The sequence below is a fragment of the Carettochelys insculpta genome, chromosome 3 (assembly GCF_033958435.1).
Source record: "Carettochelys insculpta isolate YL-2023 chromosome 3, ASM3395843v1, whole genome shotgun sequence".
Lineage (NCBI taxonomy): Eukaryota > Metazoa > Chordata > Testudines > Carettochelyidae > Carettochelys > Carettochelys insculpta.
Genome location: NC_134139.1, coordinates 61102731 through 61125247, shown reverse-complemented (window position 1 = coordinate 61125247; position 22517 = coordinate 61102731). Strand labels below are relative to the sequence as shown.

The 22517-nt window shown below is 40.3% G+C and overlaps 1 protein-coding gene across 1 annotated transcript in view; it reads right to left on the bottom strand.

Annotated features, from left to right (window-relative positions):
- Positions 1–22517, bottom strand: part of USH2A (usherin) — a 581084-nt gene that overhangs the window by 434477 nt on the left and 124090 nt on the right. The window contains exons 18-20 of the mRNA XM_074989966.1: positions 19196–19353; positions 16095–16239; positions 5480–5710 (exon numbers count right to left, since the gene is read on the bottom strand). Coding sequence (XP_074846067.1) covers positions 5480–5710; positions 16095–16239; positions 19196–19353 — 534 coding nt within the window. The remainder of the gene's footprint in view (positions 1–5479; positions 5711–16094; positions 16240–19195; positions 19354–22517) is intronic.

The window sequence follows — 22517 nt, the reverse complement described above, 5'->3', positions numbered from 1 at the left end:
ATAGACACAGCCATGGACTTTCTCTTACCTCTCCTTTAGAAATGATCTTATAGCACAGTAATATCTTCAACAGTTTTACCCAACTGCATTGATTGAATCTTCTCCATTTAGGAAGGACTAATGTCCTCACATAACTGCAAATAGACTTGGCCCCTAAGTCCCTTCCTGGTCTGAAATGAAAATAAAGGACTTTTGAATGGGACAAAAACAAAAATACTGGAGGAATAACTTGCATCTTGTCTCACAGCTAAGCCACTCCCAGCAGCCCTAACAACTCTTTTTTCAAAAATAACCCAGACATTATAATCAAACCAACTGACAAAGGGGGTGTCATTGTCATCATTAATAAATCAGACTGTCCAAGGCTACTCTAGCCCCATCTTTCAACAAGGAGATGCTAATGAGCCACTTCGGCAGATGCTAATGCGATGCTGTCATGCATATGCAGCACCTCATTAGCATAACGATGGCTGCGCACATTTCAAAAGTGTCACTTTCAAAATGCACGGCTCCAGTGTAAACAGGGGCCTTTTGAAATACCCCTGGACTTTGAAAGCCCCTTCTTCCCATTTGGTTTTTGGAAGAAGGGGCTTTCAAAATCTGAGAGGGGGGGCCTTTCAAAAGGCCCCTGTCTACATCGGCAGTGTGCCTTTTGAAAGAGGCACTTTCAAAATGCGCCCAGCTGCCATTATGCCAATGAAGCACTGCATATGTATGACCGCACATCATTAGCATATGCCGTAGTGGCTCATAAGGATCCCCCTTTCGAAAGTGGGGGGCTAGTGTAGCCACGGCCACTATGAACAGGAAGTAGCCAGACAATTTTCCAACACCACATTTCCTGACACCACCATCCTGGCCACCATGAATGTAGAGGCTCTCTACACTAATATTCCACATGAAGATGGGCTTTAAGCAATCAGGAATACCATCCCTCACATCACCACAGCTGATTTGGTGTCTGACCTATGTAACTTTGTTTTCACACACAATTATTTCCGATTTGAGGACAACTTATACCTCCAGCTTAGCAGCACTGCTATGGAAACCTGCAAGGCCCCACAATATGCTATATTTATGGCTGACTTGGAACAATGATTCCTCAGCTCTTACCCCTTCTTTACTTACGATACATCAGTGACATATTTAACCTTTGGACCCATGATAAAGAGACTCTACAAGAATTTCACAGAGAATTTAACAGCTTGCACCCCACCATGAACTTATGCTTTGGCCATTCCACATGAGAGATACGTTTCCTGGACACTACAGTACAAATCACTGATGGCCTGATCAATACCACTGTCTACTGGAAACCCACTGACTGCTACACTTACCTACATGCTTCTAGCTCCCATCCTGCACACACAACACGATCCATCGTTTACAGTCAAGCCCTGAGATACAATCACATGGGTTCTGATCCTACTGACAGAGACCAAAAACTATAAGATCTCTACCAAACATTCATAAACTTGAATTACCCCCTGGGAGAAGTTTAAAAAAAATCAGCAGGGATAGATAAATACCCAGAAACCAACTACTCCAAGATCGGCCCAAAAAAAGCCAACAACAGAACACCACTTGTCATTACCTACAGCCCCCAACTCAAACATTGCAATGCATCATTAAAGGCCTACAACCTATCCTAAATCATGATGCCACACTCCAGAAGGCCCTAGGTGACAGGCCTGTTCTTTCCTATAGACACCCTCCCAAACTTATGAGGATTCTCACTAGCAACCACAGGCTGTGCCACAATAATACTAATGCTGGAACTTTTCCTTGCAACAAGCCCCATTGCCAACTTTGTCCACATATCTATTTTGGAGATACCATCACTGGACCTAACCATGTTAATTACAGAACCATGGGCATATTCTCCTGTTCCTCAACTAACATCACACATGCTATCATATGCCAACAGTGCCCACACGCCATATACATAGGACAAACTGCCAACACTCTTTGAAAAAGAATGAATGGACGTACAGCAAACTTCAAAAATCTCCAAATACACAAACATGTCAGCTTGCACTTTAATGGAGTGGGCCATTCTGTTAACGACATGAGAGTTTGTGTTCTGCTGAAAAGAGACTTTAACAACCATCTACAGAGGAAATGCTCAGAACTTTCATATTCAAATTCGACACATTAACATGCAGTTTGAACAGGGACATCAATTACCTGACCCATTAGAAGGACTCTTTTACATTCTTTGATGTTTGGCCTCACTCTTAACCCCCTACTTCTCTGGTCTTCTGATTTACTAACCTTGATAACCATTTTTCTGATTTGTCAACCTTGATCATTTTTGGACCTCAGTACTTTATATATTGAGTCTGTTCTGGTAAGGCAATGGTCTGAAGATGTGGGTCTGTCCCATGAAAGCTCATCATCTAATAAATTATTTTGTTAGTCTTTAAAATGCTACATGACTGTTATCTCTCTGTCACCACTCTTTTTTCATTTCTTTATAAACGCTCCAGGTTGGGCTTCACAGGCCGTGTCTACACGTGCCCCAAACTTCGAAATGGCCATGCAAATGGCCATTTCGAAGTTTGGGGCACGTGTAGACGTAGCCACAGAGAGCCAGAAATCCAGAGCTGCCTTTGAACTAAATTAATCAATATGTACCCCTCAGACTGGACCCTGAATGCTTTCCAGCTCAGCAATGCTCCCAAAACATCCTGGGCTCCTGACCGATGCTTGCACTCTGTCACAGACATGTTGTCTGATCATGGGCAAGCTTGCAATTTTCAAAGGAGTCCCACAGAGTCAGACACCCAACTCCAGTTGAACCTCACTCCCAATCGCACCTTTAAAACTTCAGCCTAGGTTTCATTGTGCATCAGTTCTTCCATGTATAAAATAGAGACAACTCCTTCCCTACTTCACAGGGACATTGCAAAGATGCATTTTTAATGCTTTTGAGGTTTTCAGACACTAGAATCATGAGGGCTTTGAGAGGATTCCATCTTCAGAGAGCACCACCTCATGGCATGAGGTGCTACATAAGCATTTCACCATCACTTGCCTCCTGGCTTTCTCAATAACTTTTTTCAGGCTCAATAATTAAAACAATTGTCTTCTCTTCTAGCCGGAATATACAGGCTGGCACACTTTCATGTCAAAAATGCACAGCTGTACACATAGTAAAACCATCTCATCTATCACATACATGGCAAGCCAAGTGCCTGACCTTAGCCACGCATAGTAAAGGGAAAGATTTAGGGAACAAATATGTGGAGAAAACCATTAAAAAGGATTTTTACCTTCTATACATGTCTTTTTTTCATCTCACTCTTCAATTTCTCTGCGCTATCCCTGCTAGTCGTATTTTGGAAGGAGCGGGGGCATGAATTCAGATGATTAAATGTACAGCTGCCCAGATTTTTATTTCTGGATAATTTATTGAGTTGTCAAGATACATGACTTCTACATTTCTGGGTATCATACTGGCTGATTTAACCTGATTGCCAAGTGTTATCTGTAGATGTCTGGACAAAGTGCTTACTATATTTCACCCCCATCCCACCTCCAGATACTGTGACTAGCAGCTGATCTTCATAGAAAGATTATAATCCCAAGTGATAATTACATTTATCGGTATTGTTATCAGTCATCAATAGGCAACCTAAAGGGAATGTTAATTTAAACATTTTCTCCCATCTTTCTCTCTCAATATCTGCCAGAGTCCCCTTCACCCACCTCCAGAAACTTTCTCCTTCCTCTGTGCCCTCAGTTTCAATACAAAAAATCTCATTGGCTGAACTGCCCCTTGGTCAAACAATAGTTTGATTGTACCACAAAAGTTATGACAACAGAACAAATTAGCTTAACAATCCCCACTAGCTGTCGTACCCCACTGAAGAAAAGTGGAGCACTTGGTGCTCTGAGCATTATATGAGGAAGAATCAGTGATATCCACTGCTCTTTGGCTCTCCTCCCTTAATTTGCCAATGGGTGACGGGGGAAAAACCCTTCTACTAGAGAGACGGAGCCAATAGCAATAGCCCCTTGTGCAAAAACTGCACCCTTGATACCCTTGCAGTTTTGACCACAAAAGCACAAAGACAATGGGAAATAAAAAATTGTGGCTAAAACACACAGGAGAAGTTACAGGTTTTCAATATTGGAGGATCAACATCAAGCAATCAGGTATGGAGGAGTGGTCCACTGGTTGTTGCTATAGGCTTGCTATACACTATCAGGAAGAATTGTGCTTAAGACAAAGTCAGCAAAATGAGCGAATACAAGACTGGCTGTTGACACAGTAGCATCGAGCAATGTGATTTGATTCAGTCTGTCAACAGGAAACCAGAGAAAAGCGATCACGTTGGCCTTCATTTTTTTCATCAGATTCAATCAGTATCATGAGCTGGCATCACCATCATCATCAGATTGGCCTAGACATTTCCCATTCAGCCGAACTTTCTTTTGATGCCCTGGAAATACACTTGTCAGGTCCACTCAACTAAGGCATCAGCAGAAACAGAGTGTTTCCAGGGAGCACAGCATACCTCACAGGCTTTCCTAAAAAGTTCATTCTCCCAAGCCAGAAGCAAGGACTGAAAAAGTGCTGCTGACAGTAACCCAGAAACAGCAAAAAATTACAGTCAATAGGTCAAACTGGAGAATCCTCCACTTCTGCCCTCACCACATTCCCACAGCCAGAATGCTGATGTTCAAAACCACCAAGACATTTTGTCCTATCACTTTCAGAATACCAGAGAAAACCAAAACAGGAGCAAGAGAGAGATGTTTTTCTGTACTAGCTCTCACACAGCCACTGGGACACTAAGACTATGTCCAGATTGCAGACTTCTTTTGGGAGACCAGCAGTCTCCTGAAAGAAGTCTGATGATCCTGGAGCCTTCTGCCAACATCCCAGCCATCCTCATTATAGGAGGAAGAAGAGGTGTATCAGCAGAGGGGGTTTTCCTGACATTTAGCCCTGTGTGGATGGGCCAAATGTCGTGAAATCCTTTCCTGACAGAACTGTCAGCAGGAGATATGCAAATGCGTTGTGAAATTTGCATATCATTTCCTGACAATTCTTGGCAATCTAGATATAGCCAAAAATGGTAACCAAGCAGCAGATAAACTTTAGAATCAGAGATCTCAGGCCAAATAAGTAAAAACACAGTTTATACTTACCACTAAGGAAATTTATCATGTCTGCTGCATAGCTCATCATAGCATATGTTTCAGTGTCTGATTCCAAAGGAATCAAAATCCCATGTCCGATAAAGTTTTCTACAGGTTCTTTGTGGGAATTTGTGACTTTCAAATGATGCATTCAGTTATAGACTTAGCACAACTGAAGTAGTCTTTAGTCTTTACATAGCTAACAATCACACAATACTCAAAGTAAAATCTACAGATCAAGCAATAAAAATGATATAGAAGATAATAAAGGGTAAGAGAAATGCAGAGTACACTTTAAACATTCTGTAAGTAATTTAAATTCATTTACCTGTAAAGTATGTATTGGTAGGGAGTGTAGAACTGAGGAATTTATAATAACCATTTCCTGGAAAACGGATTCCTTTCATTACTTCTACCTTTGACATAGCAAATGATGAATCCATCCTTTCCAGTTGGTAGATGGGAGAAGGCCCATTAAGTTCCTCAGGTTCATTCCAATTTATCTTTAACACAGTGCTGTTTACTGCTTCAAGAAGAGGGGCAGGGAGTTTCCTTGGAGCTATGTGTAGAAAACAAATGGTTACCCATGCATCGCTGTCCAGATTGTTTGGGTCTTAATTTCATATACACAACACATTGTTTATGATGAACCTGATAGCTAGTCAAACAAACAATAGGTGCAAAACTCCATAGACCTCTATTAACATGCTACTATACTAGTGGGAGGACTGTTGGTATTAAAAAAAAACAAAACAAAACCAAAAACAAATCTACACTCAACCCTGAAATAAACCTCAATTGGTCTTCAGACTTCTGATGCAGTTATCTACAATTCCATCCTATGCAGACCACAAGACATAACTCTTGTGGGCCCTTAATAATCTTAATCACTTCCTAAATAATATAATTAATGTTCTTTCCTTGATTAAACTGTTATACCCCAATCTAGTTTTGTTCTCAAGGAGTTCTATGAAGACATATGCCCACATGATTCTCAGTGCATGGTTTGGACCTAAGCTCATGAGAAAACCAAACTTTTGTAGCTTCTTCCTGACCTCTCTTTAGCATTCTGGTATATGACAAAATAAGATTTTACCACTAGGTGAACTAATTCAGGTCAACAAGAGTGCAACCATTAGCCCAGTACAATGATTTCACAGTAGCAAATAAACAGTTTGGGGCACATCATCTCTGTTCCTTTGAAAGGTTCTTCCTCAAAGCAGATATATAATTTTATGAACCATTGTCTTGTATACAGATAATCCTCCAACTAAAATAAATGTTACTCTCCATCTTCTCTTATCTAAAATCTGGTGCTCAGTAGAACACTAAGAAAGCTGATATAAGACTGCCCCTTTGCAAGTATGGACATGTGACAATTTCAGTTTTATTTTCCCAATATTGGAACATTCAGTGTGACACCTATTTAATCAGGCCATTTGTACTGATCGCTGGACAGTGGAATTATGAAATAAAAATACTGACTTTTTAAAAAATGCTGTACAGTAAGCCACTGGAGGGCAGCAAGACATGTTTGGATAACGAAGACATGGTCATACAGGTGTGAGTTAAATTGATTCAGCAAAGCAGTGTAACCTGCTATTGTCTACTGCTGATGTACTTAGTTCTTTATTCATGGAATCCATATCCACTTTAAACTATTAGTAACTCCCTTGTGATAAATAAGGATTTTTAAAAAATGGACCTTCATTGTGTACAACTGGAAGGGAGATATGATGGAAACATGACCAAGTAAACTGTTCCTATGACGACTGTGAGTACCAACCTCACTTCGAGAATAACACGATAAAGACTAAAATATAGGTCTTCAAAATCTGAGAAATTACATCCCAGTACACCATTGTATTTACTATGAGCTCATTGATAGACCTTCATTTCAACTGAATTAATGACATCCTTTTAAAGAAGCTTGCATTTACAGGACTATTAACATACTTTTCTCTCGTTAAACTGTAACATATTGCTATTTCTTTTCGTCCATCTTGATAAGTGCTAGTCTTAAAGTGGTGGAAAAAAAAACCCCACTAACCATATTGCATGGTGTAAATTCCTACTTAGACATCATTTATGACTTCACAATCTAATTAGCATCACATTGCTTTGTTAGAAATTTACAACGTCAAATTGAAAATACGGTGGTGTGAGGTAACAAGCTTTCCCTACATAAGTAGGGCAGAACACTAATGCATTTCAATATAAATGCAGAGGTTTAAACAGAAAACAGGGTTTAATAATCAAAACTTCATCACCAAACAAGTTAGGTGTGCGTCAGCATTTTAAACATGAATAGGGAGGTTGAGGCCTCTGGGGCAATTTACTGATGCTAAAGCAGAAATGCTAAAATTCATCATTTGTAAAATGCACACAGATAGCCTCCACTTATGACAACAAGCAAATCTCCCTTAGAAATCCACCATTAATGAATGGCAGTTGCTTGGACTGTAATTATAGCATCCCACTACCCAAACTTGAAGCTTTTATGGGGCTTATGCAATTAACTACTTAAATGCATCGTAACACTTGCTTCTGTGACAGGGAAGTATTGATCTTTTAATCATTTTCAAGTCTCCTCTAGCACAAATAAATGTACTACAGTTACAGTTAATGCACTGTGTACATGCATTAAACACTGGCATGACACAATTTATTATTTTGTGATATATGGAATAGAAACCTACCCTTTCAGAAAGTCTTTGCTATAACATCAGTATTTAAACTACGATGTCCTTGGTGTTTGAGAATCCACCTCCCTGCACACTGTGAGAGCCTAGTCTTATTAGTTTACTTAAGTCCAGACCCCCCAGAAAAGCTGAATCTATAAATCTATAACATTGGCCTTTATGGTACTATTTGCTGAAATTAAAAATATTCAGGACTAAAAGATACAGTATATATTTTCCTAAAGGTGTCACTGTGGTACCTGTAGCTACTAAGTTAAGATGAATTGACTATAATTTTACCTATTTAATTTTTTTCAGTCACATTCTGTTAAGACACATCTGTCAAAATAATGAGCATACTGGATTTTAGTAGATTCAAAGTCACATTTTGTGTATTTTAATTATGTAGTTTTAATGTCTTGCACTATAATACATATTTAATATATTGTAAAGCTAAAACTGTATTTAAAAGCCTATCATTGCTGCCTGCCATTGTGAAACAGAGGGCAAAAAGAACAGTAGAGACAGAAGGGCCATACGGCTTATGTTAAAGTAATATATACGAATACAGATGTTATTACGTAGGTCATTGCAAATAAACCTTTTTTATGTATGTAAGTGCACGAGTAAAAATGAAGTTGCTAAGAGCAGTTAATTTTGTTTTTGTTTGAAATAATATCATTTTACTTTTAGAATCTAAGACAGATGCCAGCATTTCACTCTGAACAGATGGTAATTCCATCTAATAGTGCATCTCTGTATTAGTAAGGTCTGTTGTGTATACAAACAGTAATAAACACTAGGTAAGGATCAAAATAAATTTTAATTGTTGACATTAAATTCTGGCAGCCGCAGTTCTAAAGATGCAATATTCCTTTCTCAAGTCTGTCAGATTTACTAAAACAACTGCTAAAGCTTTCCCAGGGACCGCCAGATTCCTGATCCAATAACATGCATTTGAACCATGGTTACAAAACCTATTCCAGTCTACATACATGTAGGTGTTTGAGTAAATAAATCTAAGTATATTACAGGCTGATGTACCTGTACCCATCAGCATCAGTCTGCAATTAGTTATTTCAGGTCTTCACTACAATTACAGAAGCAAAGTATTACTTTGGCTTTCTCTATTTTAAAAGGTAATGCTCGCAATGAAGGCATCAATACTTAGACTTTTGACGGCTTTCAACTGGAGTTTATATTGTAGTATATACAAATCAGAGCAGTTGTGAATGTCACCACCATTTCAGAGGTGTAGTTGCTTTTAGCATGATGGGGGTATTTTTTGGTGGGGGGCGGGTAGAGTAAAACTACATATGAAGCCAGACAGCTATCAGTTTCATTACTTCTTCACGTTATTGGTTCATATGCCCCTGCATTTGCTGTAGAACTCCTGATACAAGCGCTTCTTCCATATACACTTCAAGCAGTATCAGATGTGTCAGTACTAAATGAGTGAAGCAATTGTGCTTCTGGCTTCTGACAATCATTCTAAATTTTTTTCCAAAGAATCTTTTTAGGTTGGTTGGAGACTATTTTAAAGAAACTTTAATGTAAAAACAAATGTAAGGCATCCATAATGGGTATCAGGAGAATTCTTAATAACATGTACTATAATCATATCTCAAAAATAGTTATAAAGTACAGTATTTTTTAAAAAAAATCATGAAAAATATATTGCTTCCACCATATGGGACAACCAACGACTTACCAACCGATTTAAGATGCAGCATATTGAGCTGACCATATGTTACAGTGCTGTTGAATGGCTGAGTGATTCATGCCCGTCACATTCTAGTATATCAATTAAAGCTCCTTGAAGTCTGCATGATTTGTGTCTCTGTTATTAAACCCTGCTAATTCATCCCACTTACACATCTGTTATAAATCTCTAGGAGTGCTGCATGATTCATGGCAATCTGCGAGCATGGTACAGCAAATTCTTCTCCTTGTAATTAACAGTAAATTGTTTTACTGCCATGCAATGAATTTTTCAGTTATATTGCAAATGAACTCCTAAATGTGCGGTTCTTTCTTAAGAACTGACTTATATCATTAGGCAATTAAAAAGTATTGCTTTGAAGCAAAAGCTTTTAATCAAGAGAAATACAACTTACACATACCTTAAAGACCCTGCAAATTTGACACACTGGCAAAAGAATAAGTTGAGCTGATCTCTGAAGTGTAATATTGGAAAAACAAACAACAACTTTTGGCTTCCTGCTATTTTTCCAACACTCAAAGAGCGGTTTAACTACAGCTTGGGAACACTCAAGCGAGACAAGTTTGAGCAGATACTGTTTATCGCAAAAGTGACTTAAGTCATCTGTTATTACCAAATTTCTTAGATTACTTTACACTTCTCTAATTGTAAAACAGTGCCTTTGTTCTTGAAATAAATAATCGGATAATTAGCCAAAGTGAATCATCAGACAGCTCCAGTGCTGCTCAAGTGTTCTTGTCAAAGGTGAAGTAAATTCATTTCAGTTTTGCCTCTGCAGCCTTCTGAAGAGGCTTTGATTTTTTTCCCTTCTACATTCTTGGCAGCAGCCTCGAATTCATGAGTCCATACATCAAGTCAGTAGTTTAACAACAAATGAAATTAAATTCAAAGAAGGGAAACTAATTGAAGGACAGCAACAGAAGTGTTTGGTAATGTGCTTTTTAATATGGCATGCCACATTTGCATGATAATTTTTCCTTTTTAGCATGGAGCAGAAAGTGACTAGCTTAATGAGGGATTATTCAAGACAGGAATGAACAAAATGCATTCATAACTAAGAACAAAGATTGTATTATGAAACAAAAACAGGCAACTGCCGAGAAGTAACTGGATGATTGGTTTATGCATTATGAATAAAAAGGTAGAAAATATTTATATTAGTATTCACTAATGACTATATATACACAAGATTGTTGTAATTAAAATTATAAATTAACATATTAAGAGAGCTTGTTTAATCACTTTGGGTCCTATTCTCAATGAAAAGACCTACATACATGCATGCAAAACAATGTGTGTTTTTAGACCAGCAGCAAACAGCCATCATATTTTACTTTTAATAGAGAGAGAAAAGTTAATGCACAATTAATTACCAGCGTAAGGGGATATGGGCTGTTTTAAGACTGTTACTTAGAATTGTGCAGAAAACCAATTTATGAAAGGCATAAGCAAGTGACACATTGCTAATGCAAATGAAATGTAGCTCTTCAATAGGTTTAGACTTTATTCATAAATGGATAAAAATGGACAAAATTAGTTGGATTAAAAGGGTAATCAAAAATAAAATGACATTCAGGAACGTAAGACAGCCCAGACAGTCCATCAGCCTCATTACCCAAGTAAACCCAGAGGCAACTCCAAATCCACCAATACAACTGCTTAAAGAGTCTGCCAAGAAGCCAGCTGCAGCTGCTGCTGGAAGAATATCTTCCCCAAATTATCTTATGAACCCTATAATTGTCATTAAAAGCAAAGGAGAAGTAATACAGTGTTCTGGGGTGAATGGCAGCAATCTCATGAGTGTGTTTTGGTGTCTCTTTTAAAAAGAAATGTTACATTTAAAATTGTAAAAAATCTTATAGAAAGGACAAATAAAAGGCAAACAATTACAAAAAATGAGTTCAGTCACAGTAGTTAATGAAACACAGAAGTATAGATTGTTTCAGGCACCCTGACTATTTGATATTGAGATCTGTAGGATAAGTAATTACTCTTTTGATATAGCCTTCACACAGCTAACTCTATTCTGCTGAAATTTTGCACACCAGGGCCAGGAGAGTGGAGTAGAAAGAGACTCAACTAATGTCTCTGTGCCTGACTGAAAAGTTTTGAACACCTGCTTTTGCCATTGAGAAAACTACATTAAGTATACAATGATATTGATTTTCCCATAACCTGCTGTCAAAAAAAACCCATAGATGCTGGAAATAGGGGATCTAGGACTCCCGCAACATCCCCTGGCCTGAAATGGCGTCCATTATATGTAGGGTATCAAGTTCAAATGAACATCTCTCAGCGCTGGCTGCACAAATTGTTCCAGCACTGCTGAAATGAAATAAAAATCCTCAATGATAAACATCCCTAAACTCATTTTAATATTCAGGAAGTGATGTGATTTTCCTAGTATTCTATGCAACTAGAGCTTTGAACTTTTTCTCATGACAGTTAGTTACCTACCTCCAGTACACAAAGCTATGCCAATTACATCATCTGAGAATGCAATCCATAAATGGAATGGTCTGAATTAAACAGCAGAAAACCCTCTGAAAATTTAAAAAAAAAATGGTAATTTGAGATCCATGACAAAGGGGACTGTCCTGGGTGCCCCATTGTGGCTTCAAAGTAGCCCTGTAAGAAGGATGGCCAACAGACTTGCGGAGCCCCTGGGCAAAGCATGTGGAAGGGGGCCAAGTTCACACTCCCAGAAGGGGCAGAGCCTTGGGTGGAAGTGGTGGGGTGGGGCTGGGGCGGCCAGTCTTCAGCACTGCCAGCAGCATGCCATAGCACAAAACCCTCCCCTAGCCATCCCTGAGAGCTGCCTGGACCACACTGTGCAGCGTTCTAGCTGTGATGTAAGGCGTGTAAGGCTCTGGCCATCACTGCTTCTGAAGTAGGGGTGGTTGGGAGGCCTGGGCCCTTTTGAATTGTCAGGCCTTAGGGCAACTGCCCCTTTTTGCCCCCGCCTGCACCCCCACCCACCCCACCCCTTTTCCAGGCATTCAGAGTTCCTTTCTCTCCCATGGGCTAGTCACCAGCTTGCATTCTTCTCTGTATGTGAGAAAACATTTCCTTCCTAGTGTGACGTCTGCTACAGCAAGGCAAAACAGGACCAATGCTTTCCCTTTTCTTCCACAGCCTCCAGTATCTCCACACAAGCTTTCCGCATACAAAGAGCCTTTTGTGGGGTTAATTAGTATAAAAAAGACTCTCAGCCACAATCCAGATTTCTCCAACATAGAGTAAACAGCATATTCACTCTTCCCAATCCTATTAGTACATCAACACACCAAGCATGGCTCCAGCACATTTCTTCATACTCCAGTCCGTGGCTGTCTGTCATGGAGAAGATCATAGGTGGCTCAGTTGGCTTCTACTTCCACCAACCCAATCTAATTCCACTGCTGCCTGCTTCAGGAGCATCCTCTCCCTGAAGCTTTCAGCCCAGCTCTGTTCCTCTGCCCCTTCACTCTCTGCCTTGAACCCCTCAGAAGCCTATAGGAGAATGAGGGCCTCCAAGGAGAAAGCCCAGAGAGCCAATATCCAAATAAAACACCACACAAAAAGCTTATTGTAGGTCCTGTGGGAGGGATAGTCAGGCAAAAGATAAAATTCCATGAAAGCTGTAGCCCAGGGTGGGTTTAGGAAGAGTTTTTGTGTTTTGACTATGTTTGAGAAATAAAATGGTGCCTAGAAAGAGACTGTGATAAGTGTGGGGGGAAAGGCTGGGTACCAGTATGAGATAATGGGCCAAATTTTGTTCCTAGAAGTCAAGTGAAGCATTTGCCATAAACCTGGAAGCAGCATTTAGTTTCAGCTTGTGGTAGAGCCAAACTCAAGGCTACCCCAGATTTTAATAGCCATACTATTACATTGAAGCACACTCTAGCCACACCTCCTCCAATGAGCTCCTTCTGCCAAGGAGCCAACAAGGAGTGGCACAGAACTAGTGCTGCTGATTCTTTGCCCTAAGCAGATTCCTTCATACTCAGGGAATCCTCATCTCCAATTTCAAGGCAATTTTAATTCCCTTTGACCACTCAAAGGTGCAACATGCACTTTGCATTGACCAGCATCTGATCCACCATTGGTGGGAATGGAATCTCGCCATCTGTCTAGTACTATCCTACCTCTTGTATTAACTTGAAGATTAAAATACAGTAGGTTTTTTTCTTTTTAAAAAAATAAACATATTTTAAATGCTTTTTAGAAATACGTGCTCTGAGGATGGACCTATTGCAAGTATAAAACTGTTATGGATATAGTATGGAACATTTAACAGTAGGATTGTAAACAAGTCACTACAATTAAGAAAAGGCTGAATGGTGAGAGATGAAATGGCATGCAAAAGCCAAGTGTTTTCTCCTGTACATTTTAAAATTTGTATTAATAAAATCTGAGGAAATCGGCATCAGTGCTACTGCTTCTACTGAGAGAATCTAATGCAAGACCAAACCCTCCAGTTTGCAGAGTGGTCAGTTACAAGATCTGGAAATGGCAAACAGAAAGATACTATATACTGTGAAATGCTTAATAAATCCAGATCTGTCTGTTACTCTGTTTTGCATTCTGTCTTCTTTAACGTGATAGGTCTCCAAGCATTAACACAACTGGGGAGGAGACAGTCATAAACAAGCTGTCAAGCTTAACAGAGCTATTCATTCTTGATCTTTGAATAAATATATACAAGCCAGGCTGGATAATTTGTAATAACAAAGGGTCCAATGCTGGTTTCTGTGGCTCACAATCCCTTGGACTAGTGAGTTTCCTATGGTTCAGAGCTGTACAGGCTAGCCCTAATGTGATACTCCATTCCACATATGACAATTGACTAGTTCAGAATGATGGTGTAGAAGTAAAGTCATGCTTATATGAGATGACTTATTCTCAAGACAGCCAAGTCAAAATTTTAAAGGGACTGAAGCATGAAAAAACCAAAGGAATCTCCCTGACCTTCAGCAACTGAGAAAAGATGGCTCTCAGAGACAACTCTGTCCATTTAAACAGAGAGACTGACCCATGACAGACTAGAATCCACTGAGGGAAAACAACTCTTTTTTCTCATCACTGAAAACAAGTAGACAGGCAACCACAGCAGGGTAGGAGAGCACATTAAAATACCTAATTTTGGACCATATCACAATACTTAATTAATTTCATGGATCACATCTCTTACATCTCCCTATTGCCTTCCCACGTTGACCAAAGTGGGCAGTCTTGACATAAAAAAAATAAATGGACACATATCTAATACCAGGAAATACAACATGCAAACACCTGTAGGAGAACAGTTCAATCTCCCTGGACACTCAGTAACCGAGTTAAAAGTAGCCATCCTGAAACAACAACAAAAAAACTTCAAAAACAGACTCCAAAGAGAAACTTCAGAGCTGCAATTCATTTGCAGATTTGACACCATCAACCAAGGAGTAAACAGAGACTGGGGGTGGCTGGCCAACTACAAAAGCAGTTTCTCCTCTCTTGATGTTCATACCTCTCCATTAGCTACCAGTGATGAGCCACATCCTCCTTGACTGAATTGACCTGGTTTCTATTCTCTTGATATTCAGAATTCCACATTACCTGCTGATAATGGGCCACATCCTCTGTGATGAACTGACCTTGTCAACTCTGGCCCTCCTCTTGACTCTGACTCCCTCTTTTTCATGAACCTATAAATTTAGACCCTTCCCTAGAACCCTCACTCATGCATCTGATGAAGAGGATCTTTGCCCACAAAAGCTTATACTCCAAAATATCTGTTAGTCTATAAGGTGACACAGAAATTCTTGCTGTTCCTTCCCACTCATGATCCCACAACATCCCCATGACAACCACAGTAGGTGCTTAATTGGAAATGTTTCTATTGTGAAATTATTAATGTAGTGCCGCAGCTAGAAATAAGGAAACACCAATGTGACCAGCCAGCTCTGCACACCACCAGCAAATATTCCACTGACTTCAAACAGATGTTTACAGAACAGCATCTCTGTAACAGAGAAACTTCATGACCTGAATATCTTGAAACGGGCAAATCCAAGGTATGAATGTACACCATTGTGTCCCTGGCACAGGTATACAAATATTGCCATACACAAGCTAGTTAAAGTTTGCAATTCCATTTCATAAGGAAAGAATGCAACCCCCACGTGTTTGCAAAGCCAGGAATTTATTAAAGTGCATATAAACATTTGAAATTCTGGCACATGAAGACTTATAAGAAGCAACTGCTTTATTATCAGCTCTAATCAGCATAAGAGCTATGGAGGGGCATGACATAAACAAACAGGAATAGGATAACTAACTAACTGACTTGTAATTGAGATAGAAGCACATAAATCCTATCCCATTAGAGTATACTGTAAGCCAGCATGGAAAACTTTGTTTTCACACTGTCAAGGTAAACAAATTATAATTAAGCAAGTCACTTTATATTAACACACCACCTCTCCCTGTCACTGTGCATCAAACTATGATTATATGTATTGGTACTTATTAGAAAGCTGTGACAACTTTGTACAAGGATCAGATTATTTCCTTACCAGCTGCTAAGGTTTGTCCCATGCCTGTTTCACTGGTTACACATCCAACTCGATTGCAGAGAGTAACCGTAAAGGGGTACAATGTGTATGGTTTTAATCCCATCACTATATAGGAAAGCTCATGAGCTTCAGCTACATACACAACCTGCAAGGCAAATAAATTGGAAGGTGATATTTGGCTAAATAATGTTTTCATTCCTGTTAATATAGGATATGGCCACCAATAAGAAATTAGCCTCTGTATTTGAACATTCCTGAGTTTAGAATCATGGAAAGTTTTGCCAAGGCCCATTAGTAGAAAAGGATTATTTTGGTGAACCTCAACAAGTTAGGATTTAAATGGCAATATTTCCATCTCACTGTTTTACAAGGTATTAATCCAGTTCCCGAGTGGATAAATGAGGAGACATGGTTATTACCTCATAAAGCTGTGTGGCGGTGCTACCAACATGGTAGATTACAGGTGGCAAAGATGTCACCATTAAGTGATGAAATCTAAGTCTATCCATCTGATCACTGTGGAATAGGTGATAGGAGTGGCACATATTCTGATGAGAACCAGCAAAGAATTAAAAAGAAAAGACATATTTTACCTAAAAATTAAAGTCATTTATCAAGGGCTTTGAGATAGGTGAACCTGAATAAGATTTTGTTTCTCAGTTTAAACTATTCCAGGTATTTGTTTCTCTGGTAATTTAAAAATCTCTCAAAATTGGAACCCTTGAGGCCTAAGACACTTTACAAATAATTAAGCTACAATTTTAAAATTCCCCATGAGGCAGAAAAGTATTATTGCCTCCATCTTACAGATAAGCAGATGGAGACAGAGACAGTGCCATAAATTATGCACTTAAATCAGTGTCAGAAACAGAATGCAGGAATTGTGGGGACCAGTCCCTTGCTCTAGCTTCTGGACAACACTTCTTCACTCACTCCTTAGATTTTTAGGTCATTATTCTTCCCAAAATAATTAAAATTGAAAATCCACTATTGTCAAGCCTAATATTTAAAAATTCTGCTCAAGGCCTGAAAAATCTTATAATTTTACGATCTGGGATTCTTTTCATTTGCCATTTATTTTTAGGGTTCACTTGTTCAACCAGGAGATTAGAAAGTTATTATTTTGAAAAATAAAAGCTGAGATGCTCAATCAATAAAATGACGTCAGGAACTGGAATTTTATGAAAAAAAGAATAAATGTTGGGATAAATGTGATAAAATAGGAAAAGTTGTAACACTGCAAGTCGTACATGTAGACAGCACTTTTCCTCCTGAAGGGCACCCAAAGTGTTCCATAAACTGTGGACTGAATTCTAACCTACACTTACATGCACACAGAGAAGCCATAGGATAAGGAGAAGCCATAGGATAAGGAGAACCTCTTAAATCCAGTTCTCTCTCATCCAGCACTATCTGTGGTCCAGCAGGACCTTGGGTGTGGCAGGCCCAGCAAATCCCAGAGCTGGGGCCAAGGGTCATCCACAGGGCCCAGGCTGAAGTCTCCACCTGCCCCACAGCAGCATGTGGCCAAGGCCGGAGGCCACACCTTCCCTGCCTTAGCACAGGGTAGAAGGCCCAAGTCCCTGCATGCTCCACACCCCAGCAGTGCAGGGGCTGAAATTGGATGCCTTGCTGGCTCTGTGGCAGTCCAGGGTTGGGGCCAGACCCTCCACCAGACCTCCCACCTATACTACCGCAACACAGGGGCTGAACTAGGAGGCCCCACTGGCTCTGTGGCAGCGTAGGGGCCAGAGACAGAGACCCTGCTTGCTGGAGCCCTGTGGCAGCTCTGGGAGCATGTGGACATGGCTCAGAGTTCCATGGCTGCTTGGAAAACCAGGAAAGCGGGAGGCTGGGTTTGCCCGGGGCACAAACCTGGACCTTCCTGGTCCTGGACATTCTGTCATTTTGGACCTGTCAGGTCCCAACCATGCCAGATCAGGTGGGTGTAACTTGTACAACTATTTTTCATTCCCATTTGTGGCTCTATGCAACAACTTGCCATGCACTGTAGGATTTCTGCAAGTCGAACTGCAGTAGTACATTAGTCACAGGGCATACTTCCTAACCAAGGATACCATGGTTGTTCCAGGGCTGGCTCAGCACCAACCAGCCATGCAATGGTCAGCTCCTTCCCTCCCCCAACGCCTCCTGCCTGCTGTAGATCAGATGCTTGGAGTGAGCAGGAGCTGCTGCAGTAGAGGCAAGCAGCAGCAGCAGCAGGGAGCCGAAGGAGGTAGATCGAGATTAGAGAGCGTGCTTATGGGAGGGAGCAGAAGGAGGAGGGGGCAGAATGGAACTGGAAAGAGACAGCATGGAGGAGGAGCCTTGAGGAGGATTGGAGTGGAGTGAGGGGGTTGCACTGGGGAAGGGGCAAAGTCGGGGTGGCCTACCCTGGGTAAAGCAGAAAATCAGCACCAGTGGCATATTCCAACAGTAACCAATGTACATGCTCCTCCCACACAGCTAATTCAAAAATCATCAGGAAGGGCCCCCAAAATATGAACTTTGTTTTTTAAAATGTCATGATTTTCGTTTGCTTTTTGAACCTTTAGGGATCATGTTTTCAAGCTTTTCCAAGAAACCACAAAGGTTTCACACACACACACACGGGAATGGGGTGAGGGGCTGAATTTTTGCATAATCATCAGACTCCAAAAGTGAAGGTTTTCAAAAAAAAATAAAAAAAAACTACAATAAAACAGTGATGTCAACACTGGCAAGTGGATAGTGGGGCTATGAATGGATTGCACATATTGCTGGGTGCCCTGAGGGCACATATATATGCTTCTTTAACAGACTCAATATATGCACAGCTTCAGGGGGTTTACATAATTCACCTGAATGGACTCTTAATATCTAGCAATCTCTGAAATACAACTCTCTTCAGGAGTACAATTCAACACATATTTATGCAATTCACAGAATATTACAGAAAATGAAAAGACTGGCAAACCACTGGATGAGGAAATTAGGTAAGCGGAACGTACAGTAAATAGGCAAATAAAAATTTTGCCTTGACACCAAGGCTGACACCATTTTTTTTCTTTTGCACAACATCCATACATCAGAAAACAATGAAAACAGATTGATAACAATACCTGGGAAAATATTGGCAAGATGTTTTGTGTGGTAATTATGTTGATGCTATATCCCATCACTTCTCCTCTTGTTATATTATCTTGTGGCTTTTCCCAAGATACATTGAGAGAATACGGTGAAAGAGGGAATACTGATGGAGATGGCATGAATACAGGAGCTAAAAACAAATGTGCTAATTTACCATAAAATAAATGAACAACATGTGTCATGCAAGTTTTCTTATTGTATTTGTAAAATGCCATCTGTTATAGATGATAAAATGTCGTTTCACATCCAATTCCTTAATAAGCCCCCTGTAAAAAATTAATTTTCAGGTCTAAATGGAATTTTTATATTGTTTTAATATTATTTGAAATGGCAAAACGTTATCACTTGTACAGAATAAAACCTTGATTTTATAATACACATGCTTTTAAAGAAGTACTAACCAACACTTGAACTATGCCTACTCTATGAGATAAAAAATGTATTAAAATCAATTTTGTAATTCTGTGTTTTATAAATTCAAACTGGAGTATCCTCACCTCCCCAGAAGATCTCCACAAAGTAAATACATTGCTGCCACACTCAGTTGCCAAACATCCTCTGCTGCAGTGGTGCATTGTGGGAACCTATCCCACAGTTTCCTCAGCCTGGTAGCATTCTGTGTATTTTCACTGGTACAGCACGGGAAAAAATGCCTGACAAATGGTTGTGGGTATATGATGTCATTTTCCCATGGCATGCAAATGCCACTTTTCCAGGAGAAAGGAAGAAAAAATAGGGCATCTACAAAGAACGGCAAATTAACTGAAATCTTGCTTCAACAACTGAACTGTTTTTTGTAACCGTAGCTGTAACTGGAAGATTACCAAAGATTTTTAAAAAGCAGCAGGTGTCTGAGTCTTCTCAACTGGACCTGCAGTCATTAACACTCATCCCTTGATCACATATGGTCCCTGAAAATAATACAGGAACAGTGCAAAGCTAGAAGAAAGAGAAGGATAGTAAAGGTTTTGGAAAAAAAATAGATTTTGTGAGGCAGGATTTTTGGCCTCCCAGTCTATGACACAGCTCCCAAGCCCTGGCACACCCTGCAGTCTGTGTCTTCTCAACTGGCCCTCCACCTACTCTTCCCTTTGTTAAGGCAGCCAAAACTTGAAGAAAGAGGATAGAGAAGGTTAGGAAAAAGATGTTTGGCTTCCCACTACACCACACAGAGTGGTCCAACATGGGGGATGGAGCTCATCAAATTTCAAGTGGTGGTGCTCAGGTGGGGGGGCAGCACCCATTGACTGTCAGGGTGCCGGATCCCACTCAACCCATGTGGGGATTGGGTGCGTCGGAAGATGATGGGCCAGATGATATGGTCCTCAAAAATTTTTTTGTGCGGGGAGTGTGGGGACCATGGCTGTAAAGCCAGTTGAAATGGTTCCCATGTTGGTTGCAAGCCCCCAAAACATTTTTGTGGGGGTGGGGGGCAGTGGAAGCAGTCCTCCCAGATGGCAGTAAGCCCCCCAAAATCTTAGCTGCTGGGGGAAACTTCCCCCCCAGAGGCAGCATGCCCCTAAATATATTTTTGGGGGGGCGGTTGAAGCAGTCCCCCTGGGTGTCAGCAAAGCCTTGAAAATTTTAGCTGCCCTTGGAGCCCTCACCACACACAAGCCAGGGCCTGGTGCTGCCTGGCAGCATGGTCCTCACTGAACAGCAGGCATGTCCTTTTATTGAGACGGGGCTAGCCACATGATGTGGCTGGGCATGGGAAGGAGCCCAAATGCATGGCACCTGTGGCGTCGGGGGCGGTGGGGGGGGGTGCTGCACAAATGTAAACCACAGAAAATAAGTTTCTCTGCCTCTCTTTCATGCCCGACCCCCCAACAGCCTAGCTGCAACATAGTGTGGCAGGGCAGAAGCTGGCACCAGCGCTGAGAAAAAAATCCAAGTGCTCAGCTTGTAGAGGTAGAGGCAGAACTATGAGCTCCATTTTGGGGCTGCTTTGAATGGGTAGATGTGCTTACAGTGCTGATAGCAAAGAAAGAAGTTTCTCAGCCTCTCCTACAAACTTGACCCCACAGTCATGGGCTTCCTGATGCCCAATTCAAATTTGCAGGCTTCCTGTTACCTAATTCCTACACACCTGGAGACCAGAGATGGAAGTGGCCAGAGCAGAGCACTGTGGGGCACTGTGAAGTATATATGGGACACCACTGGAGGCTAATGAATTCAATTTTAAGACATGGCGTTTCCACATTGGCCTTCATTTGGACTTTCAAATTTGAACTTGACACTACACCCTGCCGGCTTCATCAATGTTATGATATCAGTATTAGTGCTTCTTAAATCCAGGTAATGGTATTTGTAGCGATGTAATATCGAACGTACTGCCGTAAATTCTACTTTATCTCATAGTGTAGACATAGCCTTAACTACTAAACACCTTTGTTGGCAGTTAGAAGTAGGAAATCTATAGATGAAAAGCTCTCAGATGCAGCATTGTCATGAAATCTGGAAAAAAACTGATAAAAGCAGCAATTGTGTTCAATGCTCACACAGCTTTAAACACTTTTTTTTCCGTGACAGATTTAAAGTTAACACATCTCTCACTTCTTATAGAGTAATGTTACTGTCTTGGATAACAAAACTTGTAAAAGTGTTGCAGTAAAAGCTCCAAGTTCTTACTTTGCAGTGTCAGAATCCCAGTTCATAGTGCCTTTTAGGTATAAATACCATACTAATGGACTTCTTCCCAAGTGCGAATTTGACACTTCTTCTATATATGCTATTTAAAACCAGAAATGCAGGAAGACAAACAGTAAAAGTGGTTTTAGCCTAGCCTCCAATTTTGTGGAAGTAAATAACTGGGGACATGATTTTGGATGCCCCAACAAAGATAAAGGGACCATTACTGAAACCTGAGCTCTATCACATAGGTAAAGCCAGAGCTCCCAGCAGAGATCAATTTTAATTTAGGCCAAAAAAAAAAAGTGGCCTTATTTTCAAAAGAGTGCAGTATTTTGAATACTGCACTCTTTTGAAAATCTGGCCATAGGTATAGCAATGGCAGCTGTTGCGTGCAGAATCTTTTTAAAAGTCTAGTCCCTACTTAGATGCTTGGCCCTTACCTAATGTCTGTGATCTGTGCTCTTTTAAAAATCTAATCCCACTTGTGAGCGTTGAATATTTCTTGAAAAAGTATCTGTAAATATAAACTAAGGCTCCAATTCAGGAAATAATTTAAGCATGTATTTAAATTTAGGTTCATATGTATGCACCTTTCCTGAAAAAGAACTCAAATGCCATTCATTTCATCCACATGGATCTCATCACCCCGAGATTTCAAAT